At 41.8% G+C, this 26,750-nt stretch overlaps 1 protein-coding gene across 1 annotated transcript; it reads left to right on the top strand.

The window, feature by feature from the left end:
- The first annotated feature begins 861 nt into the window (after nucleotides 1-861).
- On the top strand, nucleotides 862-6,832 carry KRT12 (keratin 12). Its single transcript, XM_025363204.1, has 8 exons — nucleotides 862-1,542; nucleotides 1,922-2,004; nucleotides 3,175-3,331; nucleotides 4,286-4,447; nucleotides 4,540-4,665; nucleotides 4,807-5,027; nucleotides 5,503-5,573; nucleotides 6,367-6,832. Exons 1-8 carry the CDS (start codon nucleotides 973-975, stop codon nucleotides 6,462-6,464), a joined length of 1,488 nt encoding a protein of 495 aa, XP_025218989.1. The 5' UTR covers nucleotides 862-972; the 3' UTR covers nucleotides 6,465-6,832.
- Nucleotides 6,833-26,750: the final 19,918 nt, after the last annotated feature.

Raw genomic sequence — 26,750 nt, 5'->3', positions numbered from 1 at the left:
GGAAAAGAAACGTGCAACGTCCTAATGCCAAGGTTTTAAAATCCTTGAAAATGGAAATTCTGGCCGCGTGCGGTGGCTCACGCCTGTAATCCCAGCACTTTAGGAGGCCGAGGCAGGCGGATCACGAGGTCAGGAGATCGAGACCATCCTGGCTAACAAGGTGAAACCCCGTCTCTACTAAAAATACAAAAAATGAGCCGGGCGTGGGGGCAGCCGCCTGTAGTCCAGCTACTCGGGAGGCTGAGGCAGGAGAATGGCGTGAACCCGGGAGGCGGAGCTTGCAGTGAGCCAAGATCGCGCCATTGCACTCCAGCCTGGGCGACAGAGCGAGACTCCATCTCAAACAACAACAACAAAAAAAATGGAAATTCTAGTATCAATCTGGAAAATGTATTTATTTTCCACCTTTTGCCAGTGCATTTCACAGCTGCTTCTGAAGCTGTATTCTACTAAAAGGTATGCTTGATCATGATCGGATTTTACATCGGATTGGTTTTTCCAAAGGAAACAAATGGTTTACACTGGATTCTCCAAAGGAAACAAACAGAAAAGATGAGAGAAGAATTTTAAAAAGCATAAGGTTTAGGAAGAAGTATTTAACGTATCCATTCAGCAATTGTTCATTATCTTCCTGCTGTGTACAAGACGCTAGGCAGTGCTGGGAATACAGGCAACAGACTAATTTGGAGAAGAAAAATTCCTTATGACAAGTAGACTCTACTCCACCCAGCTTTCTTTTTCATATAACAAATATTTAATGGAAATGATTATTCAATTACTTCTGTATCAATGAATTTTCATTATACATAAATCATTCACTTGTTGAGCTGGCCAAAAACCTGGGGGGAGGACCCAATTTTGAGTGGAGAAAGTAAACTTTTCAACTGTGACACCCATCTCACAGCCTATAAAAGGTTAGCTTCCTGGCTTGCTGGCACAACTTCCTCTCCAGTTGTGGCCATTCCCCAGGCTATGGATCTCTCCAACAACACCATGTCACTCTCAGTGCGCACCCCCGGACTGTCCCGGCGGCTCTCCTCCCAGAGTGTGATAGCAGGCAGACCCAGGGGCATGTCTGCTTCCAGTGTTGGAAGTGGCTATGGGGGAAGTGCCTTTGGCTTTGGACCCAGCTATGGGGGAGGCTTTTCTGCTGCTTCCATGTTTGGTTCTAGTTCTGGCTTTGGGGGTGGCTCTGGAAGTTCCATGGCAGGAGGACTGGGTGCTGGTTATGGGAGAGCCCTGGGTGGAAGTGGCTTTGGAGGACTGGGGATGGGATTTGGGGGCAGCCCAGGAGGTGGCTCTCTAGGTATTCTCTCAGGCAATGATGGAGGCCTTCTTTCTGGCTCAGAAAAGGAAACTATGCAAAATCTTAATGATAGATTAGCTTCCTACCTGGATAAGGTGCGAGCTCTAGAAGAGGCTAATACTGAGCTAGAAAACAAAATTCGAGAATGGTATGAAACACGAGGAACTGGGACTGGAGATGCTTCACAGAATGATTACAGCAAATATTATCCACTGATTGAAGACCTCAGGAATAAGGTAAGATGATTTCTTTTGGAGGGGCTTTGGGAATTTTTTTCCTTTTTACCATTGCAATGTTTTACAGTGATAATCACCTACAACTTTGATATTTTCCAATTTGGCTGTACTTGCAGCAATTTTCACATCCCAGGTTGTTTCACTCCATTTCATCATTTACCAAGAAATGATTTTATTTCCATTATCTTTCTGTAGGAAATCTGTATTTCTTTACTTCTCAATATTATTTTATACAGATATTGTCTTAGAAAAATGAAACTGTCTTAAACTCTAAAAACCAGCATTTAACATCACCATTTTTACCTTTGTGTCAAAAATATATTTGTATAATACTAGTTTTTTAGGGCTTCATCTCATGTGTGTACCTCTTTTTTGCCAGATCATTGCAGCCAACATTGGAAATGCCCAGCTCCTCTTGCAGATCGACAACGCGAGACTGGCTGCCGAGGACTTCAGGATGAAGTGAGTGGAAGAAACGGAAGATCACGGCCATGTCCCACCATGTCTTCTGCCCTACTGTCCTGCCTTCATTGATATAAAATCTTCTGAAGTTCACATGCTCCATATATTTAGTGTTTTGGTAAATTCACATAGGGTGTTCTAGAAAGTAATTAGAATCTAATGCAATTCACATTAAATGTCCTTAAATTATAAGTTGCCTAAACCCAGGGCTATGGATCACTATATTTGTAGTGTGCTATTGACTCATGATGTGACTGACACCGTAATCCTACCAAAGTCCTAAACCTCAATTTTCTTTTTTCTTTTTTTTTGAGACAGAGTCTCGCTCTGTCACCCAGGCTGGAGTGCAATGGTGTGATCTCAGCTCACTGCAACCTCTGCCTCCTGGGTTCAAATGATTCTCCTGCCTCGGCCTCCCAAGTAGCTGGGATTACAGGCACCTGCCACCGAGCCCAGCTAATTCTTGTATTTTTAGCAGAGATAGGGTTTCACTATCATGGCCAGGCTGGTTTCGAACTCGTGACCTTATGATCCACCCACCTCTAAACCTCAATTTTCAATGTATCAACCATTGTTTCCTGATGACACATACAATGGAAAGATTAACCATGTACTAATTTTTATATTCCTTCCTCCTTTTCCATGCTCAACTCTCCCAGATATAAGGAAGAAATACTAATTTCCTTTTTGCTTCACAAAATTTCCACACAGGAAGTTGCAATGGCCATGGTCCTGAACCTGTAAAATTTTGGTAACAGCCACTAAAGAAGTATCAGTGTTTTAAGTTAAATCATGAAGAACATTAAGCAAAAAGAGTAACTTATTTTCAACTGCTTTTAGAAATTCCACTTAGAGAGGGCTGCTGCTATTTATAGCCACGGCAGCCAGCAAAGGGAAAATTATTCCCTGGGATGCTGTGGTATTGGGATTCATAGCTGGTAGGAAAGTACTGCCTCATTATTTTTTCACTTGTCTTCTCTCCAACCAAACGGTAAACAATGGTGGGGAAAAAGGAAAGGAAAAACACAAAAGCAAAATCTGCATCATACATTGCAATGCTGCCATTATGAAGTAGGTGCACAGATGTAAGCAATAACGAGCCCTGAAGATCAGTGGCCTTGTTCAAATGGTTGTGTTGATTCCCTCAACTGCTTTGCACTTGGTTTTCAGGTATGAGAATGAACTGGCCCTACGCCAGGGCGTCGAGGCTGACATCAATGGCCTGCGCCGGGTGCTGGACGAGCTGACCCTGACCAGGACCGACCTGGAGATGCAGATCGAGAGCCTGAATGAGGAGCTGGCCTACATGAAGAAGAACCACGAGGAAGTGAGTCAGACAGGGCAGCCTCACTCAGCTACTTTTTTTTTTCTCCCAGACCCAAAAATAACAATTTCAAATTTAGAAATCTGGAGTTGGAACAAGTATGGAGAATACATTGTCTCCCTGTTAAAATGGCCATTTGTTTTGGATTTCTGTGTGATGTGTGTGTGGTGTATGTGATGTGCATGTGGTGTGCGTGATGTGTGTGTGATGGTGGTGGTGATGGTGGATCCTGTTAAGGCTTAACAAATTAGAGGTACTTTCTGATTTTGTCATTTCCATTATAAAGCAATGACAATAGGAATGCTAACTGTCCTAATTCAGTGATTTTAAAAAAAAAAAAAACTGAGTATTTTAAAAGGAACAAAAGTCTACCAATAATATATAATATTATATGTTTTACAGAAACTGGTTATACTTAGCATAACACAGAGAAAACTCTGATGTGTCACAGTGCATATTGGAGGCTAGGCAAGGAAGGGACGCTGGCAATAGGAAGTTTCTACTAGATTTTCAATGATTGTGGCACAAACAGCGTGCAAGCCCAGGTACTGCCTGCAGCCCTCTGTTTGGCAGCTGTAGGTGAAAACCCCAGTGAGTGTACACCAGGCCTCCTTTCATGTAAAGGCCACGGCCCCTCAAGAAGCAGAGCCAACTTACCCATTAGGAACAGCAGGCACTGCTCCCGGGGTCTGAGGTAATTTCAGGGACCCATTAATATGTCTTAAGTTCCTGTAAAATCAGAAGAAAAATAAGAATTTTTAGGTTAAAAAAGTTTTAAAATATTACATTAATATTTATCTTTATACCAACAGTCATAAAATAGAATTTTTAAGTGCGTGTGTGTGTGTGTGTGTGTGTGTGTGTGTGTAGGAAGGGGCCCAGGAGGATAAAAGTATCCAGGGCCCACGAAAGTCACAATGGACCCCTGTGCCCCTCTCTCTCATGTGCTGTCCCCAGGAGCTCCAAAGCTTCCGGGTGGGCGGCCCAGGCGAGGTCAGCGTAGAAATGGACGCTGCCCCCGGAGTGGACCTCACCAGGCTCCTCAACGATATGCGGGCGCAGTATGAAACCATCGCTGAGCAGAATCGGAAGGACGCTGAAGCCTGGTTCATTGAAAAGGTAACACAAACAACAAAGGCTTTGATACATTCGCAGAAAGGCCTGCGAGCGAGCTCAGCGCTCGAGTCCCCTGGCTGTCTTTGCTGTTGCAGAGCGGGGAGCTCCGGAAGGAGATTAGCACCAACACCGAGCAGCTTCAGTCCAGCAAGAGCGAGGTCACCGACCTGCGTCGCGCCGTTCAGAACCTGGAGATCGAGCTGCAGTCCCAGCTCGCCATGGTAGGCTCGTACGCAAACAGACGCAGCATCCTTTGGACTTCCAAAGAAAATGCTGCATCCAAATTACATTAGCCGTTAACTGCCCTCCTCTTTTCTGTCCCCTCCATCGTTATTTCTATACCATTTCCCTCCCGCGTGCAGAAGAAATCTCTGGAAGACTCGTTGGCCGAAGCCGAGGGCGATTACTGCGCGCAGCTGTCCCAGGTGCAGCAGCTCATCAGCAACCTGGAGGCACAGCTGCTCCAGGTGCGCGCGGACGCAGAGCGCCAGAACGTGGACCACCAGCGGCTGCTGAATGTCAAGGCCCGCCTGGAGCTGGAGATTGAGACCTACCGCCGCCTGCTGGACGGGGAGGCCCAAGGGTGAGTAGACAACGAAGGCTGCAAACAAGCTTTAGGGGCTGACCAAGAGTGGACAGCAGAAATAGAAGGAATGGGGTTTTAGTTGACAGAAAAGCAAACAAACAAAGTCTAGTAAAGATATGCCTGGGATTTACTAAATGCTCTACACTTTGCAAAGTGTTTTCACCCATTATCTTGGTAATTCATAAAATGCTGCAATGAATAAAGGCACTACTGTCAGAAACAGTTTGTAAATCAGTATTCCCTATACTACAAAAGTCACTCAATTTCTGATATCAAAGACCTGATGATAAGAAGGACACCTAGTAGCCTCCTGAACCACCTACTCTAACAAGCTTTCCAAAAGTGATCAGAGGCTGCACTAGTTGGAAGAACTCAGGCCTACAAATTGGGAAATCGAATTTCTGAGACCAGCTCTTCCATTAAAAGCCAGGTTGCTTCACTTTTTGAGGTCATCTCCTTTGTTTTCTTACAGTGATGGTTTGGAGGAAAGTTTATTTGTGACAGACTCCAAATCACAAGCACAGTCAACTGATTCCTCTAAAGGTATGCAGAAACCCTAGAATCACTTAGAATAAGTCAGAATCACATTTATTAATGCAAAACCTGTAAGATCTCATTGAATATTGCATTATTATTAATTTTAATTTAAAGCATATTTATATTCTGAGCCAAGGAAAAACATTTATGCATTCCTGTACAAAATGAGTAGTCTGTACTATATTAAAACTTTTGGGGGCACGGTGACTCATGCCTGTAATCTCATAGCTTTGGGAAACTAAGGTGGGAGGATCACTTGAGGCCAGGAGTTCGTGACCCACCTGGGCAACAGTGAGACCCCATCTCTACAAAAAACTTAAGAAAAAAATAGCTGGGCATGGTGGTGTATGACTGTGATCTCGGCTACTCTGGAGGCTGAGGCAGGAGGACCCCTTGAGCTCAGGAGTTAGAGGTTATAGTGAGCTATGATCATGCCACTGCATTCCAACCTGGGCAACAGAGCCAGACCCTGTCTCTAAGAAAATTAAAATAAAAATTAAAAAATTGGCAATCCCAGGAAGAAAAAAAACCTACTCTGCTACAAGGTATTATGATCACCATAACCAACTTTGAAATGTTTTCCTAAAAAAATGTTTTCATATGTGTACAAGGCAACACTGAATACATTTCATTTTCATTGGATAAAACACATTTTTAAGAAGTAAAATTTACTTTTGAAAGTTTAATTATATGGATTGTATCAACCAATGCTTAATTTAGAAACCTGCATTAAACAACTAATGCTAGATTAATATTTGAAACACTAACTTTTGCCCCCTTATTCCATTTTTATCTTTAGACCCGACCAAAACCCGAAAAATCAAGACAGTTGTGCAGGAGATGGTGAATGGTGAGGTGGTCTCATCTCAAGTTCAGGAAATTGAAGAACTAATGTAAAATTTCACAAGATCTACCCCACGATTGGTTCCTTAGGAACAAGAAATTTACAAACAGAAATCATTCCTTTCAGAGTAACATGGTGTATTAGTTCAATCTCTATTTTTGTCTGTTCCATTTTCTTTGGATTCCCTATTCACACTGAATCCTTTTTGCCCTTCTGAAACAATATGCAATCACAAGTCATGTTGGTCACGTCGGTCTTTAAAACAAATCAAAATTACCTTGTATCTTTCTGGACCTGGAGTAGTCTTTTAATGAACTTTCTTCTGGTAATCTGGAATATTTTTTAATCATAGAGCTTTAATCAAGTAGTATTGTTTTAATAGAATTAATTGTAATAAAAGATGAATGGTAATAATGTGAAATGTATGCCTTCTTGATTCCAACAATAATGTTAAGAGCATAGAGAGAAGTTTTTGAAATACTAATAATAAAATAGAGGCTGGGAGTAATGACTCACACCTATAATCCCAGCATTTTGGGAGACTGAGAGGCAGGATGATTGCTTGAGGCCAGGAGTTCAAGACCAGCCTGGACAACATAGAGAGACCCCTATCTCTACAAAACATTAATAATAATAATAATGATAATGTAGATAAAAACTGGGATGAAGATGTCAAGGTTTGAGGATTAAGTTAAAAGAAGATTCTTTTAGAAGTGCTGGCCTTTTTATGTAAACCTATCAAGGTTTAGCAAAATTATACTGTCTACTACAGCAGTTGAGAATTGTCCTGTTCATTTTCTAGCACCATCTTTCATGCAGTCAAGAAACGCTGAGCCCTTACAGTGTGCCAGACTGGAGACTCAGTGATGAATATGACATGGTCTTTGCCTTGAGGAGCTCATGGTTGAGGGCAGAGATAAACATCTACCAGGAATGGTGATACAGTGAGATCTGTTGAATAGAAGTTCAAAGGGCTGGGCACCATGGCTCACGCCTGTAACCCCAGTACTTTGGGAGGCTGAGGCGGTGGATCACGCGCTCAAGAGATCAAGACCATCCTCACCAACATGGTGAAACGCCATCTCAACTAAAAATACAAAAATTAGCCAGGTGTAGTGGCAGGTGGCTGCAATCCCAGCTACTCAGGAGGCTGAGGCAGGAGAATCACTTGAACCCAGGAGGCGGAGGTTGCAGTGAGCCGAGATTGCACCACTGCACTCCAGCCTGGTGATAGAGTGAGACTCTGTCTCAAAACAAAAAGGAAAAGACCTTCAAAGGATGCATGGAAGAAGAAGTGAACAATTTTCCAGGAGGGGCAATGAAATGCTACATAAAGAAATCATCCAGGCAGACAAGGGAGAAAGGAAACAGGGCAAATACGTGTGAAAAGACAGAGGGTGTGAACAAACATTGTTCTGCTCTCCCTTCTCCTAGCTGGCAGCAGTGAGGCCCAGGGTGGGGTCTCCATTGGGACAGGTCAGACCCACAAGTCAATAACAGAAATCATGTTCTGACATTAGGGAAAAAGGCAGCCAAAGTCTCAGCCTGAGTAGATCGTGCTTCAACATGCGTTGCCAAATTCAAAACCCTAAAAGGAAAACGGGCAAAATTTAATGATTAAGAGCCTGGCCTCTAACATCATACTGGGTTCAATTTCTGGCTCTGCTACTTAATAGCAAGTAACTCAACCTCTGTGTTCCTCAGTTTCTTAAAGTGGAAATGACAGTGATGACTGCACCTGGTTCATGGCATGGGTTTTGTGAAGATGAAATGAGGTTGTGTACCTAAAGCACTAGGAACCTGGAAACTACTGGCACCTAGAAAGTACTCAATATTTGTGTCTTATTATTATTTACTATATAGAACCAAAGTGGGATGAAGAAACAAGGAGACATGGTGAATAAGGAGTGTGAAAGGAGCAGAAGGGAGAGGCAGGAGTTGTGCTAGACAAGAGGAATTCCAGAACTGAGTCCAAAAGCCAATGGCTAGTCAGCCAACTTAAGCTGATTTGCTTCAGTATGCAGTTTTTCCTTTTAATATTATTTATATGGCCAGATGCAATGGCTCACGTCTGTAATCCCAATACTTTGGGCGGCTGACATGGGCAGATTGCTTGGGCCCAGGAGTTCAAGACCAGCCTGAACAACATGGTCAAATTCTGTCTCTACAAAAAAAAAAAAAAAGAAAATTAATGGGGTGTGGGGGTGCACACCTGTAGTCCCGGCTACTTGGGGGGCTGAGGTGGGAGGATTACCTGAGCCTGGGGAGGTCAAGAATGCAGTGAGCTGTTATCATGCCACTGCACTCCAGCCTGGGCAACAGAGTAAGACTCTGTCTCAAAAAAAAGAAAAGAAAAAAATATTTTTTTAATGGTTTCAGATCCTCCACTCATCTCACTTTATTATACGCTCAGCTCTCTTTGTCTAGCCCTCACCTTCCAGCATACATCCTAGGGCAACCTTTACCTTTCAGACTCAAAAGGATTATCAAGGCCTCTGAACAAGGTCCATAGCCCCCAAGTAATAAATAAAGGATTCTACTTCCCTGGTGCTCAAAAGTGTCTGCAATAGTTACTGCTTTAAATAACATCTGTTTTCCTTACAACTACATAGGAATGCTGTGAGACCCAAAGGGGAAAGGATTTTGCACAAGTATAGATGCAGGGGTCATTTATTAGCTACTACCACAGTTTCTCAGCATTCCCTTCTCTTGGAAATTGTTTTCCACAAAGCTCCCAGAGCCATTACTCCATAAGCAGCTTTTTCTGAGACTTCTCTCTGTGACTGAATGTTGTCTCAATCCTCTTATCTTCTCTCTATACTCCCGCCCCAGGTAACCTCATCTAATCCCTCCACAGCCTCTCCTCCCTGCTCTAATTCCAAGGGTTTTGTTTGTTTGTTTGTTTTTTGTTTGTTTTTGAGGGAGCCTCACTGTGTTGCCCAGGCTGGATTGCAGTGGCGTGATCTTGTCTCACTGCAACCTCCACCTCCCAGGTTCAAACGATTCTTCTGCCTCAGCCTCCTGAGTAGCCGGGGCTACAGGCATGCACCACCACACCCACCTAATTTTTGTATTTTTGGTAGAGACGGGGTTTTGCCATGTTGGCCAGGATAGTCTCCATCTCTTGACCTCATGATCTGCCCGCCTCGGCCTCCCAAAGTGCTGGGATTACAGGCGTGAGCCACCGCACCTGGCCAATCCCATGGTTTTAAATAACATCTACACATTGGTGACTTGTGGCAGCCTCCAGGTTGGCGCCAGTGATCCCTGCCTCCTGGTCTTCATTCCCTTGTGTAGTTCCCTCCCACAGTGAATGAGGAGCAGATTTATTGAAGAAGTGACAGTATATGACCTCCAAAGATAGATCACAAAAGCCTTTCAGTTCTTCCTTGGTCTCCTGGACTATATACTCTCGGGGAAGTCAGCTACCGGCAAGGTTATATCATGGGGGAAAAAAACTATCTGAAAAAAAATTTGTGATTTCACAAAATTTCCCACTAAAGCTCCAATGGCTAGGATTTCACGGCACAGCCAGCAAGACCCAAATAATAGTTCTTTTCTGATACTATCTCAGCCAAAATGTCCTATAAGTCTTCAGTTGGCAAAGGAAGCATTACATTTCTTATTATGTAACTTCACTTTGCCCTGTTCTCACTGACAAGAAATGCAACTAGCACAGCATCTATCAGTCCCTTTGGGCGGCTAGAACAAAATACCTCAGACTGGGTGGCTTAAAAATGAGAGAAACTTATTTCTCACAGTTCTGGAGGCAGCTTCAGTGTCTGATAAGGGCCCACTTTCTGGATCATACACAGCTTCTCGATATATCCTCACATGGCAGAAGGAACAAAGCCATTCCCTGGGGCCTCATTGATAAGGACAATAATCCCCTTGGCCAGGGCTCCACCATCAGGACCTAATCCACTCGAAGACCCCGCCCCCTAATACTGGCACATTGGTGATTAGGTCTCAACATCCAAATATGGGGGGACCAAAACTTTGAGACCATAGCAGCATCCTTATCATGACAGTCTAGCCCTCATTCACTAGGCCACAAGCCCTCATTCAACACAGATGTGAGAGGTCCCTTTGGACTCGGCAAGCCATGAATTGCAGAAGTGGAAGGTCTGTCTTTAAAGAAAAGAACTGCTAAGAAAAAAACTGAACAAAGAATCCTATAGCAAAAGACAAGAGCATTGTTTATGATTATCCTAAAATCGAAAAATTTAGAAATTTACATTTTTACTTTGATATGCGTATGTTGTGTGTATAAGCTAATGGAAGGTCTGGAAAATACTGTATATATACTGAACTGTTATAATAGTTATCTCTTGGGGATTAGCAAGGGGTTTGAAGAATACCTTTATTAAAATGTTTAACAAACAGCATATATGACTCTGATAATTAGAAAAAAAAAATGTTATTCTCCCAAGCAAATGGCTTTGCAAATGGGTCACAGCAGGAAGGAACCACCTAGAAAAACAACCATAGGTTGCCAAAGCTTTATTTCTTAGGCTTTGTAAGAGTGCCATCTTCTGGAGTCTCAAGAAACGAACTTTAAACTAACCCTGGCTGGGCGCGGTGGCTCACACTTGTAATCCCAGCACTTTGGGAGGCCAAGGCACGTGGATCCCTTGAGGTCAGGAGTTTGAGAGCAGACTGGCTAACATGGCGAAATCCTATCTCTACTAAAAATACAAAAATTAGCCGGGAGTGGTGACCCATGCCTGGTGTCCCAGCTACTCGGGAGGCTGAGGCAGGAGAATAGCTGGAACCCAGGAGGCAGAGGTTGCAGTGAGCCGAGATCACACCACTGCACTCCAGCCTGGGCAACAGAGCAAGACTCCATCTCAAAAAATAAAATAAAATAAAATAAAAATACATAAGCTAACCATGTGTGTTCAAGCCACTTGAGATGTGTTGATACTAGAAGGTTTACCTTGTAAAACAAGAAAGAAGAAAAAAGCAAACCTTTTAAAATGATTGACTTAGTAAGTTAAAATTATCTTATTTAACTAATAATCAGTTTCCAAAAAGTTCACCAGTAAGGAGGCAGTTCTATAAGGCATAAAATAAAAAAGAAAGCAATTATTTAGAGTTAAGAAAACCAGCCAATCAATAACTACTCAGGCTTTAAAAATACACTCAAATATCAAATGAAAATGAAATTCTTATTCATATAGCTGAGTAAATGATTTTTTATGGGGTAGTAAATGTTTCTTAAATCTTGGAAATGAATCCAAGATTGTGCTGAGCTAAAGAAGCCAGACACAAAAGAATACATACTGTGTGATTCCATTTATATGAAACTTTCAGAAAGATAAAATGTCATCTATAGCGACAGAAATAAACTCAGTGGTCACCTGAGCTGAAAGGTGTGGAGGAGTGGGAATTAACTGGTTAACCTGCTAGAGGCACCTGAGAACCTTTGGGACTGATGGAAGCCTTCCGTATCTTGAATGTGGTGATGGGTCCATTTAGCAAGGCTCTTCAAACTGCACATTTAAAACGAATATATTTCATTGTAAGCAAATCTTAACTCAGTAAAGTCAATTTTAAACTAATAATTGAATATTCTTTCTTCAGATGATACTGTCCACAGGCGCAGAGAGGCCATGTAGGATGGTCAGAGGTGTACTACGGCAAGCTGGGTTTTAACCGCCGATCAGTAAATATTCAGGAGTTTTCCAAGCTCGCTATTAAACCACGGGAAGCTTGAAATTGGCCACGATGGCAGTATTTACACAATGGAACTTGGGTTTTTAAAATGTATTTCCCAGAAAACTGTTTTACAGCAGTACACCAGTGAACATAGAGGTTAAAAGCACAGTGCAGAGGTCTGAGTTTAGGTCCCAGCTCTGGCACTTTCTAATGGTTTTATTTACCCCTCTGTTCTTTAGTTCTCTGCTCCCTAAAATCAAGGCAAAAAAATACCCACTTCACACCCTAATTATGAGAATTCTGTGGCTCAATTCGCACTTGGCGTATAGTAAGCACTAAATATTACCTGCTATTATTATGCAAAGAAAAAAAAACAAAGTCTCTACAACTAAAGAAATTAACTGGTTTAGATATTTCCCCCAGATGTATTTATTCTTTTTCTTCCCTTCATGCACAATCCTAAACTATTCCAGTTTTGTAAAGAAAATGTGCACTTTTCTCAGCCAACATATGGGGAGGAGGGAAAAATATTTATCTTCCCTCTATCACAAGTTGTGAGCATCAAATAAGCCAATTTCTGTGAAGGAGCTTAACAAGCCATAAAGCACTTCGGAACTATAAGACAAGCTTTCTTTAGAGACGGAGTCACTCTCTGTCACCCAGGCTGTAGTGCAGTCATGCGATCATAGCTCACTGCAGCCTCAAACTTCTGGGCTCAAGAGATCCTCCCACCTCAGACTCCTGCCATTTTAGTCAAATGTGAGATGCCTGATGAGAGGTGCAAACCACAGGGCCTGTCTAAAATGCTAATATTAATGTAGCTGCTCAAATTGAAAGGGAGGATTCTACAACTAAATACGGGGTATATAAAATAAATTAAGAAAAACCGGAGCGGTGGCTCACTCCTGTAATCCCAGCACTTTGGGAGGCTGAGGTGGGTGAATCACGAGGTCAGGAGTTCAAGGCCAGCCTGGCCAAGATGGTGAAACCCCGTCTCTACTAAAAATACAAAAAGTAGCCAGGCGTGGTGGCAGGTGCCTTTCCCAGCTACTCAGGATGCTAAGGCAGAGAATTGTTTGAACCCGGGAGGCAGAGGTTGCAGTGAGCCGAGATCACGCCACTGCATTCCAGCCTGGCGACAGAGCAAGATTCTGTCTCGAAAAAAAAAAAAAGAAAGAAATACCGGGACTGGGCACGGTGGCTCACGCCTGTAATCCCAGCACTTGGAGGCTGAAGCGGGCAGATCACGAGATCAGAAGATCGAGACCATCCTGGCTAACACGGTGAAACCCTGTCTCTACTAAAAATACAAAAAATTATCTGGGCGTAGTGGCAGACACCTGTAGTCCCAGCTACTCGGGAGGCTGAGGCAGGAGAATGGCCTGAACCCAGGAGGCGGAGCTTGCAGTGAGCTGAGATTGTGCCACTGCACTCCAGCCTGGGCGGCAGAGTGAGACCCCGTCTCAAAACAAGCTTAGCATTCTTGGGAATTGTCATGCACAGTTTTAGGGTTTATTTCTTAAATTAGCATAATATAGCAGAATTATAAATAAATGCAACGCTTTACACACATGCAATAAATTGCAAAACTCAGAATAGATATTTTAACTTTATAGACTATAAAAACATGAGCATCAAGATTTTCAGGAAAAAAATTCTGCATACTACTCTTCTTTAGAATTAAATTCATTGTGAATTCTAGTTGCTAAAAGATGTCATTGTTGTTTCACTATGTACATATTCTTAATGAAATACAACTCTTCTTCAAAATGATGGGACAAATACGCAATTTAGAAGCAGACCTCTAAATAAACCACACTGATAAAACAGCCCACAGGCAGCAGCGGGCTCTAACAGAAGCCATTTCGATGGTATTTCAGGCTTTCTCAGTGAGTCATTATCTTACTCAGAACAAGTTACTCAACTTGAGATGACTCACTTTGTACAAAAAGACAACAATAATATCACATATAACCACATTAGCCTGGCATTTTGAAATCTTTAAAACACCGTAAACACAGGGCGCTATGACCTTGGTTGGTCAGAAGATGGTCATTTTAGTTACTGACTTGCACTTTTCGATCTCCTGAAGTTATATATACACTACTAAGTTTCTGCTAAGTTACTCATTTTGAAATATTTCATTTATTTGTAAGTAACATGGGATTTTAAAGAAATCGCGTAAGGCTGCAATTTCACATTTCAAATAAACAGAGCAACAAGTATAATTTTTTTGACAAGTTGAAGTGTCATTTTTACCTTTATTTTTTATTATTATACTTTACATTCTGAGATACATGTGCAGAACGTGCAGATTTGTAACGTAGGTATACACGTGCCATGGTGGTTTGCTGCACCCATCAACCTGCACCCATCATCTACATTAGGTATTTCTCCTAATGCTATCCCTCCCCCAGCCCCCCACCCCCTGACAGGCCCCAGTGTGTGATGCTCCCCTCCCTGTGTCCATGTGTTCTCATTGTTCAGCTTCCACTTATGAGAGAGAACGCGTGGTGTTTGGTTTTCTCCGCTGGCATATTTGTGTATACAAGTGGGACATCACATATGCATCTATTTGTGTATTCATTCTGTAGCTGTAATAGGTTCATTGCCTGGATGTTCACAGCAGGTCAGTACCCAGAGGCACCAGGTTGCAACAGAGACAGAGGTTTAATGGTAAGGCCGCCAAACAAGGAGAAAAGAGAAAAACTCAAATCCGTCTTCCCGAGGACTCTGGGGCTAGGGTTTTTAAGAGTTTTGGAGTGAGCCAAAGCATAGAGATTGTTGATTAATTGAAGAGTACAGGATGAAGTCACGGGACTGAGAGAGAAAGAAACTGTACTCTCATGCTCATTTGGTTTGTCTGTGGGAGTCTTTACATTGGTTGGCGTTAGCAGTTCCACAGCAATTCAGGATCCGTTTAAGCAATTCTTAAACAAAAGCCTCATGATTCTAACATTAGAATTTCGATCTACAGGAACAATGGGGATGCAAATGGTCAGTATCTAAGGTTATGTGATTTCTAGGAAGTGGGTCAAAGTGCAGCCTGATTACAGCTTCATTATAACTCCATTTCTATCCAGAATTCTTAATTCTGTGAGGATGGCTTCAATCCCTTCAACAAACTTTTATTTAGCACCAACTATATGTAAGTCTCTGCATAGTCTATTGAAAATAACCTCAGTTTTTATGAACTAAAGGCAAATACATAATAAAGTTTCATACCGTTTTTACATTGGATATTACATTTTACATTGGATAAAAAGTACCTCCCAAGGTGCTTTATGGTGTTTTCACTGGATACCCATTTTAAACAGCTTTATGTGCTGATTCTGGATGATAATTTTAACGTTAAACTTCCCTAGCCTATCTAATATACGACTGAGTAGGCTGATAAATAATAACAAAATGTTTATCATTTAAAAAAAATACAAGTATATATAATCAGCATCCAATACAGATAATCCTGGAACAAAAATTAGTACTGCAGAATTAGATCCAGGCTAATCAGAATCCGGCAGTGGTGTTATAGGAAAGCACAACAATGAAGTCCTTCTCAGTGTTATTACTCAGAGGCTGGGGGTAAGAAAAAGTCCTTCGGGTGATGTGAAGTTAGGAGAATTTTACTCAGTTCCCCTGTGTAACTCTGGAAGGTGTTTTTACAGCTTGCAGAGCTGAAGGAGATAGAACTGAACGCTGGCCAGTGGGAAGACAAGAACTGCTCAAGGGAAAGGAAGGTCTCAGTAGGGAGGAGAACCTGATGAAAGTTTTAGTCATCATTATCATGATTATCTGTCACCTCCAGAGTACACAGGGAACAGTTGCATGACAGAGGAGATAATTTCTGAGGAGCTAAAGGACAATATAATATTATAACACCAAAGACACAAAGCTGAAGTAGCAGGTTACACAATTATTTGTCAATTTGTCCAGAGGGAGACTTTTTAGCTGCATTTTCCAAAGCATCGGCACTCTGAAAACTTAATCATCTAAAACTACATTCCCAACATGTAGAATATGTATCATAAAACACTTGCCATACACATATATCCAAACATCTTATATCTTTATGATAATTTATCTCTGAACTAAAAATCTATTTAGGATCACTATGGATCATTTATGTTTCATTTTGTCAGAAAAAGATCATCAAATAAGAAAGCTTTATTTTGACTGACTTTTACCTTTCAGTCAAATTGAACTTTAACTAAACAATCCAAGAAAAATTATTCCTCTATCAATGTTGGTCTAAAAATCCTTCAGTTGTAGCTTTTTAACTAGGTCAAGCTCCAAGTCTCCTGAATCCCTAGATTTATTCATTCATTCAACAGATACGTATGCATATCCTGGACATACCTGGTATTTTGCCTCCTCATCCAAGCCACTATTCATGTCTCTCACCTAGCTGACCACACAACTTCCACCTGCACCCACCTCTCTTCCACTGTCTCCACCAGAGCTGGGGGGATCATTTTGAAAAAAGCTGATCCAGTCACTCCACTGCTTAAAACCCTTCAAAGGCTTCCTATCGCCCTTGGAATAAAGACCAAAACCCAGCAAGGTATGGCCTGGCCTGGCCCCCTCAACCCTCCTTCAAATTGTGTGCCTTCTCTCCCTCTATCTTCACCAAACCTACTGGCCTTGTTTACTTTATTTTTGTATATATCTAAGATGTACAGTATATGAAGTTTTGATATACATATACTGAGTGACAGCAATACTACAGTCAAGTAAACTCTAACGCCATGCTGCTTCCCACTCTGGCAGCTTCTCACAAACTTTCCCTCTTTAACCTAGAATGAGCCTCCTCCCCCATTTTGGCCTAGTTAACAATCCTAGTCACCAGTTAGGTCCTAACTCAAATGCCCCTCATTAACCAAGTCAGGTTCTCCTATTCTACCCTCTCATTCTATACTGTAGTTATGCTTCATAGCTCTTAGCACAATTTTTTGTATGAATATTGAAATAATGTCCGGCTCTACCACTGCATTCTCTCTAAGGGCAGGGGCCGTGTCTGTTTTGCCCTCCACTGTAGCCCTGGCATCTAGCACAGTGCATGAAACAGCACATATAGCCTACTGCATAGTAGACAATCAATACTTGTTGAATATATGTGCACAGAATTACATACAAATGTTAGAATATTCACTCAATAAAAGCTGGAATAATGTCTGTATTACTCTGCTGGGATCAAGCGATCTGTCCACCTCGGCCTCCCAAAGTTCTGGGATTACAGGCATAAGCCACTGTGCTGGGCCACCTGTATTACTCTCTAGGTACCATTAAAAGTACTCAATAAACATTGGTTGCACAAACATTGAATGGTGGCAATATATTTCTCCTATTATTCTCTTGAAATAGTCATTGAATTTTTATCCATTAATTTATTAACTCTAAATTTTCCAACACTTATCTCTGGAAAGACTGAACGAACAAACCCTACCTTATTAAGGCACAGCAGCTAAGGAGTGTCCATCACAAAGGAAGCAAAGAGGATGGTTTGCATAGATTCCATTTGAATCTATTTGTTTTGGTTACTCTATTTAAAATATGCTTGCGTCACATGAAATTGAAATCCACTTACTTCCTTCTCCTTAAGTCTGAATAAAGGAATTAGGCTCGCTGTGTGAGACTAAAAAAACCCGTCAAGAAGTTGTTTGCCTTTTACTGAGATATTCGTTGAATTCAATTAATATTTCCAGAAAACCCTCAAGATACCTGTCACTCTATGGGGACATAAAATGTTCTTATCTAATATGTACAATCTTTAACTTGACAATTTCACAAGGCATATTGATATAAATCATATTGCTCAATATCTGGTGACTCAGTAGAAAATGATCTTCAGTTTCAACAAACAGTCTTTTAATTCATGACGCTTTTTCTTAAGGAAATTAACCTGAGGACTTTTTCCCATACATCTAAAGAGTACTAGAAGTTGCTTTCAAAACATAGAGTAACTTGGTTTCTATGTAGTATTTATAAGAAAAAAAAAGTATCTGTAAAGGCAACCTTGGAATCCTCTAATTCGTCATTAAAGTGTGCTTTGTATGCAGACAATTGCCTAACTATAGATACAAAACTGAGTTCTCTTAAAACGATTGATGGAGCACTGGCTTTGCATGAAAATATTCAGTCTGAAAATGTAATACTCCTGCCAATCTAGATCAAAATAGAACTTGTTCTCCCTTAATAACAAGGTGTTCTATCTAAAAAACACTGTTCTCTCTCTTTGGTGGTCTAGCAGTTAGGAACAAAAATGAAAAATAAATAAGTAAAATACACTTTTCTCTCAATCAAACTAATATTTACTGGTCACTATGGAAGCAAATGGGAGCAGACTAGTCAGGTATGCAAATAACCTTGCCTTGCCAGGTATAAAGTGACCTGCCATAGAAGTTTGGAAAAGGGAGGTAATATAAAGGGCTAGGATATGAGGACCACTCTTCACAGCAGAAAGGCATCTGAGCAGAGCCTTGAGGAGTACATAGAATTTCAATATATGGTATTAAGTGGGAGTGGATTGGCAAGAATAGGACCAAAGAGCGTGTCCCTCTGAGGTGCTTTCCCATAAGACTAAGCAATCAACACATCAGCTAAGAACCTTAACTTCCTTGACCCGGGTAGTCTGCACTTCCTTTTTAGAAGATGAATTTTTGTATCTTATTCCTCCTCAAAGGCTGGGCCAGGTATTACTGGCCATCCAGAAATAAGTCCCCAGTACTTAATGCAGTATCTGGCAGAAAATGTGGCCATGCCAAATATATGTAGGTTGAAATGATGTTTAGAAATATCACATTAGGTTCGTACATTCATATCACATGATTGAAAAATTCAGGTAAACGGATTAGCTAAAATCCAAGGAAAATTATTAATTAAGGCTTTCATTTGGCACAATTTAAAGTAAAAGCCTATGTTGATTGAATTTTTCATTTGGATCCAATTATGCTGTCACATTAGGTAGAGCTGGAGTATATGAGTCACCCAAAATTCTATGAATCAAATCTGGAAATAATAATATAACAATGTGTTTTAATCATTCTAATACAGCAAATGAGACACAGAAAAACAAACCCAACAACACTGAAAAGTACCCGTTGATCAATCTTTATTGGGAACAATGTCCTATTCAGCAGTGGGACAACAGCAACACCTAAGAGTTGAACAACCCAGAAGAAAAAATATGAACCGTCAGGGAAAGTCTGCTTAGAGGGAAATAAAAATCCAAGGTGTATTGCTAGATTTTGTAATAACTAGATGTGGCAATACAGAAATGTGATTTTAACTGGAGAAGGAAGATAATTATAGCTTGCAAGCCAACTAGTTAATGTAAGTGACAAACTTTGGCCCCACACCCAAGAAAAGAGGGTGAACTCAAAATGGGAGTTTATCAAGTTTCCATTACAAATGTGTTCAAGACATCTGAGCCACCCTGAAACCAAACCCTGAAACCAAGGAGTTGGGGGGGGTTATATGTTACTAAAAATTAATTATTTAATTTAAACAGTTTCTATAAATTTAAATATGAAAACAATAAATTCTGTGTTATATTTTTGGAAGTAGCATTATGCTGATGATGAAGTACGATGGGATAAAACACAGTTAGCAGGCATTCCTTAAAAAATATTCCCTAAGCTAATACTAGAAACAGAAAAAGAGGGGTCAGATTAATCCTATGGATATAGAAATGATCCAACTAAAGGCAACCTACATGATAATGGAAGTGAAAACCACGTCATCTAAGGAACAGTTGAATGAACTGGTGATCCATAACCTGGAAAATTTAAAAGACTTGGAAAGACAGAGTAATCTTGTCAAATACCCAAAAGATTCTCCATCAGCAAAGCTATATTCTGTGTGGCAGATTTCAGTTAAATAGAAAGATAAACTTTCTAATAATTAGAGCACTTCAAAGGAAGGTGGAGTGCTTCGTGAGACAATGAGTTTCTCATCACTAGAAATATTTTAGTAGAGACTGGAGATACCTGATAAGGGGTTCTGTTTAGTGTTGAACATTTAACAAGAGAAGCAGAAAGGACAGACGTCTATGAGTACCCACCGTGTAGAACACTTTGTAGAAGAACACTTTGTGTTATCTAAATTGGTAGTCTCAGATTTATGAATTGGATATTATTTCTCACATGAAGATTAAAAGAGATTAAGCAATTTACCATACACCCTGTAATAGGCAACGCTGGAAGGTGAAGCCTGGTAATGACCTCTACTGTCCTTTGCAAATTCTGTTCTGGTTAAAGCCATAACAGTGAATGCATGAGTGGTCTAGATAATTCTATCCTGATAATTTGTCTATTTATCCAGTCTGGTATTATTTCTGTCAGAATATCCAGAGACTTTTGGCCAAAGAGCATATTTAGCTTCCCCCATGACATTAAACTCAAAAGATAAATCATCCTTTAGGTTCTTTCCAACTGAATTCTGTAATTTGGATGACCAGAATTTAGGTTCTTTCCAACTGAATTCTGTAATTTGGATGACCAGAATTCCTAGCAACTCATTTACACTAGAAAGGGCAGAGTTTCGGGGCCAGGCACGGTGGCTCACACCTGTAATTCCAGCACTTTGGGAGGCTGAGGCAGGCAGATAATGAGGTCAAGAGATTGAGACCAGCCTGGCCAACATGGTGAAACCCCGTCTCTACTAAAAATACAAAAATTAGCTGGGCATTGTGGCAGATGCCTGTAATCCCAGCTACTCGGGAGGCTGAGGCAGGAGAAACACTTGAACCCGGGAGGCGGAGGTTGCAGTGAGCCGAGAGATCACACCATTGCCCTCCAGCCTGGGCAACAGAGCAAGACTCTGTCAAGAAGGAGAGGAGAGGAGAGGGGAGGGGAGGAGAGGGGAGGGGAGGGGAGGGGAGGGGAGGAGGAAGGAAGGCACAGTTTTGTCATATGGGTCAATTCAGGCAATTGGTTGTGGGCTTCGCGGATTAATTTTATTAAGAATAATTCTCCAGCCAGTCTAGGTTCAGCAGGAAGATGTGTTATCAATTAGTAACGTCTGACATGAGTACAGGAGAGTGGCAGCAAGAATGACTTGTGTTTGTTCTCTCTAAGCTCCACATTTCCTAAAACTATTTTTCTATTTGTAATCATCAGCTCTTGAGCGAATACAGTGAGTAAATTATTTTACCAACTAACTGTCAAAAGTAATACTTACTGACATTTTTCCTAAACACCACTCATGGAGGGTACAGGAATATACCATGAAGCAAATGAAAAGCTGCCCACAAGACTAGACAGATTATCAAAAGGGGTTTTTTTTAAAATCTAAATTTGATATAACTTTGAATTACTTCAAAAAACTTACCACAGTCCAGAATCTGTTCCTCATAGCCCTGCAGGTCCAGAAACTAGACTTCGCCATGCCCAGAGGTAACCTGACACTTGATGACAGACTTACGGCGACTGTATTCACACAATGCTGATGCGTACATTAGAATGCCAGTTTGCTGGCAATGAAGCACGTATCTTTCCAGCTGTCCAAGGCCATTTTCCTGAGCACTCACTTCCCTGCACATTCGCCACAATGACGCTTCTAAAATGTAGAATTTTTTCAGTCATTTTGAATGATACCACCTGCCTATTCTTTATGATAAGTTCCCGATTATACAGTTTAATGGCTCATCCAACAGATGGTTTCCTATATTACTGATGTGAGCTCTTGCACTGTGTCTTGGACCACTCTTATTTCTGATTTCTGCCTCCTTCCAGGTACCTAGCTGTGCTATCTGGCTTATTGGCAACCTGAGTGTTCTCTTTTCTCTCTCCTTTCTTTTTTTTTTCTTTTTCTTTCTTTTTTTTTTTTTTTTTTTTTTTTTTTTTTTTTTTTTTTTTTTTTTTTCCTGAGATGGAGTTTTGTTCTTATCACCCAGGCTGGAGTGCAATGGCACGATCTTGGCTCACTGCAACCTCCACCTCCCGGGTCCAAGCGATTCTCCTGCCTCAGCCTCCCAAGTAGCTGGGATTACAGGCATGTGCCACCACACCTGGCTAATTTTGTATTTTTACGAGAGACAGGGTTTCTCCATGTTGGCCAAGCTGGTCTTGAACTCCCGACCCCAAGTGATCCGCCCACCTAGGCCTCCCAAAGTGCTGGGATTACAGGCATGAGCCACCGTGCCTGGCCCTCTTTTTCTTTATTTCCCAGAAGAAACATTTCTGAAATACCTCTAAAGAGCTGCAAAATTCTACTTGCTTCTGTTTCCCAGTATGTTCTGCACCCAACCATCTTGTCTTCACTCCACCCTTGCTTAGTTCCACACCATTCTTTTTTCTTTTATACTCACTGTGTGTGCTACAGCAGTGCAAGACTGCCTCAGCCTCCTGTGTCGTGTGTGTTTATGTCTCCTTTATACGTGCTGGTCCCTCAGCCTAGATTTTTTTTTTTTTTTCCCATACAATGAATTCTAAGTCATTCTTTAAGATATCATTCAAAAGACATCTCATTAAGTCCTCCAGAAACCTGTTTCTCTTTCCTAGTGCTTCATATACTTTAGATAAATCTGTATTTTCAGCCGGGCGTGGTGTCTCAAGCCTGTAATCCCAGCACTTTGGGAGGCCGAGACGGGCGGATCACGAGGTCAGGAGATCGAGACCAGCCTGGCTAACACGGTGAAACCCCATCTCTACCAAAAAAAATACAAAAAACTAGCCGGGCAAGGTGGCGGGCGCCTGTAGTCCCAGCTACTCGGGAGGCTGAGGCAGGAGAATGGCGTAGATCCAGGAGGCGGAGCTTGCAGTGAGCTGAGATCCGGCCACTGCACTCCGGCCTGGGCGACAGAGAGAGACTCCGACTCAAAAAAAAAAAAAAAGATAAATCTGTATTTTCAAACTCTTCATCCTATTTTGTAATTATTTGTGCCTTGTCTCCTACCCTTTGACCCAAAAGATACGACTTCCTTGAAGGTAAAGACCACATCTTACTTATCCTTGCATCCTTAGAACCCCAGTAAAATATATGGCATATAATATACATTCAGTGAACTGTATAAAAAGCGGGACAATTGCAGCCAAGATACTGTCCCTTCCCTCTAGAAGGCGAGGAAAAGAGGACTAGAAACAACAAAGTGCCTTTCTTGCTACACTTAATTTTACAGTCAAGTTGTATTAATTGGAAGAATACAGAAAAATCTTTTCTTCAAAATTTTTACCACCACAGTGCCTGAAATTCCACTTAGATAAAAGGTGTTTTTTGTTTTTGCTTTGTTCTTGCGGGGGTGTGTGTGTGTGTGTGTGTGTGTGTGTTTGAGACAGATTCTTACTCTGTTGCCAGGTTGGAGTGCAATGGCGCGATCTCAACTCACTGCAACCTCCGCCTCCTGGGTTCAAGTGATTCTCCTGCCTCAGCCTCCTGAGTAGCTGGGACTACAGGCACCCGCCACCACGCTCGGCTAAGTTTTGTGTTTTTAGTAGAGATGGGGTTTCACCATGTTGGCCAGGATGGTCTCGATCTCTTGACCTCGTGATCCGCCCACCTTGGCCTCCCAAAGGTGTTTTTTTAAAAAACATGTAAATAGCTTCAGTGAATGCCTCTCCAACCCTACCCACCTTTGGCAGTCAGTCAGTCAGTCACACCTTAGACTGAATTAGACTCACCAGATGGTTATCCTCCTAATACTTATTCCCACGTGAGGCTGAGAAGTCTCAGTAGAGAAAGAGGAGAAAACAGACAAATGGAGCAAGTCAAAGGAGGACAAACTAAACTAGAATGTGGCTTTGGGGTACCAGGCAGCAACTTCAGAACATAGGATAGCTGGCACGGGGTGGCAGAGTGGTGCGGCAGAGCGGAAGAGGGCAGCAAAACAAAGATGCATCTGCAATGATGGAAACCTCAGCAGGTACTGGTTCCTCTACTTCTCCCCAGAGACGGGGGAAACACCCTCTCACCCTGAGCAAAAGCGGCCCCACCTTGGCACACAGGCCTGGCTCTTCAGGGAAAGAGTTCATCATCATGGTTACTTAACTCTGTTAACTCCTGTAACTTAACTACTCTTCCCACCCACTGCCCCCATAATCTTCCCTTTTATCTAATGAGGAGACAAGCAGGAGAGAAGTGAGCTGGTTTCTGGAGTTCCAATAGATAAGGCTGTCACAGATCATTAGATCTCCTCTTATTTTATCACCGGATCCCACCTGAGATATTCTCTTTCCTCCTACCTTACCTGCAGCAGTGAACAGGCAGCAGAGAACAGAGAGAAGGATTGGAAGAAAGCCCAGAAAGTTTCTGAACAGCTAACAATATGCATCCAGGAGTGTCTTCTGCTCTGTGAAGCCTGCACCAATACATTTTAAAGAAATTGAAGCAAAAGGCTGACCATGAGAATGTACAACCATCATTTCTGATTCAGTATCTGCACTTCTAAACCACTCTTTCTCCTGGCTTTCCTATTCTGCCACTTTCTAGGTCTTGACCACCTCAATATCCAATCAATAATCAAATAATAATTATTACTCTTTCAATTGGCTTATTTTTTCTGTGTCCATGATGAGATATCTAGACACTAACATTCTCCTAACCGGTTCCCTTGCTCCGTCTCTCCCAAACCAATTAGAATACTTCCAACAGGCTAATCTTCCCAAAGCAATGCTTTTCTTGAGTGACTGCCCCACTCAAAAGCAATCTGAAGCTCCAAATTGCTTATCAAGGGTTCTCAATTTTTTTTTTCTAAAGCAGCTCAAGGACACAAAATATTCCCAATAGTAACAATTTATTTGCAGTGGTGCTTGGCAGGGGAGGGAATGAATTCTGAATCTCTGGGTGGGAGTGTTACGTTGCATGTGATTTGCGAAACTTCCCCAAGACAAATGAGATAAGTAGAATAATAAAGGCACATACAGAGTATTATGGGTACAGAAAGAAGGTGATGATGTCCTTTTCCAGCCACTTTTTCTCTTCCTATGACAGAAATCTCCATATCCTTTCCTAGGAGGGATAAGGAAAGGAGGGAGCTTCAGGGGAAAATCTGTTCTGAGAGCATCAACATGTTTCTGACCTCCATTAGGCCAAAAGGCAACTGCCAGGCTGACTTGAGGGTCCACGTACTCTACTGGCCTCACTCTACCTCTGACACAGCCTGAACACCAACATAATCAGAAGGACTACATTAAACAGAAAGAATACCACTCCTTGGTTAAGATGTGGTCTTAGACAAGTCACGCCCACCATTTTAAAATTTCATTTACTCTTCTTTAGAATGAGGAAATCGGAGATTATCTCCACAATCCTTTCCAGCTCTAAAATGTGAAGATTCTATAGACCCTTTTTTGTTTTGTTTTGTTTTGTTTTTTTGAGACAGAATCTTGCTCTGTCGCCCAGGCTGAAGTTCAATGGCACAATCTTGGCTCACTGCAACCTCCACCTCCCGGGTTCAAGCAATTCTTTTGCCTCAGCCTCCCAAGTAGCTGGGTTTACAGGCGCCTGCCATCACGCCCAGCTAATTTTTTGTATTTTTAGTAGAGATGAGGTTTCGCCATGTTGGCCAAGCTGGTCTCGAACTCCTGACCTCAAGTGATACACCTGCCTCAGCCTCCCCAGGTGCTGGGATTACAGGCGTGAGCAACTGTGCCTGGCCTAGATCCACATTTTAAACCATTAAAGGTTTGGTATCAGCAAAAGATGCAATATATAGGGCATGAAATTAACATTACTTGATCCTGAAAGAAAAAAAAGATTATCAAGAGTTGTCTCAGAAATCAATTCTTTTCACCTAAACTATTAAAATACACATATATCTGTGTTAAATCATTTCCCTAAGGTCATGAACATGTTAGCATTTCAAAGTAATAAAAACCATATGAAGTAGAATGTAGCTGCTGTCTCCTCAGAAGAGGCCCCTGAAAGGCGGCGTGCAGTACTAGTGTGTGCAGTACGAGGAGATAGTAGCCCATCCCACCACTTAGACTTAGCCAATCGGGACAATGAAATTTGAACAAGAGACCAATGTGTGGAACATACACTGAAGATCATATCAATTGTTTGCCTTTTGCTGTGGTTTGTGTAAACTAGCCCTCCAAAGCACCCCAGCTTCTCCTTGTCCTCCAATTCCTATATTCCTACCTTCCATTGATTCTAGAAGCCAATGATATCCTTCTAGTAAATTCTCTCCTTGTTTAGTGCAACCAGTCTGTTTCTGACCAACATAATTAGTTAAGCTGTGAAGCCACCTGAGCCTTCCTGGAACAGCTTCTCAACTCCATCCTCCATTTGTCCCCACCCCATATACATACCTCTACCTTTCCACATTGGTAGGCACCTGCTCTGTACCTGGCACTACGCTAAGTCTCAAGAAAGAAATGTGAATAATGTGTGGTCTACCCTCAAGGATCTTACACTTTGATAAGCAAGTATTAACCCTTATTGCATGGTGTTGCAATTATTCCTTTTCCTATCAACCTCCTTGAGAGTAAAGACTCTATACAATTCCTATCACACAGTAGGGTCTACACAGGAAACAACTGGCACACTCAAATTAGGATAAGTCAAGGCAAATTTAAGAAAAGGACTATTTACAGGCTGGGCGTGGTGGCTCACGCTTGTAATCCCAGCACTTTGGGAGGCCGAGGTGGGTGGATCACAAGGTCAGGAGTTCCAGATCAGCCTTCCCAATAGGGTAAAACCCCAACTCTACTAAAACTACAACAATTAGCCTGGTGCGGTGG

The sequence above is a fragment of the Theropithecus gelada genome, chromosome 16 (assembly GCF_003255815.1).
Source record: "Theropithecus gelada isolate Dixy chromosome 16, Tgel_1.0, whole genome shotgun sequence".
Classification (NCBI taxonomy): domain Eukaryota; kingdom Metazoa; phylum Chordata; class Mammalia; order Primates; family Cercopithecidae; genus Theropithecus; species Theropithecus gelada.
Note: the sequence above shows the minus strand (reverse complement) of the source record. Positions and strands in the feature narration are given on the sequence as shown.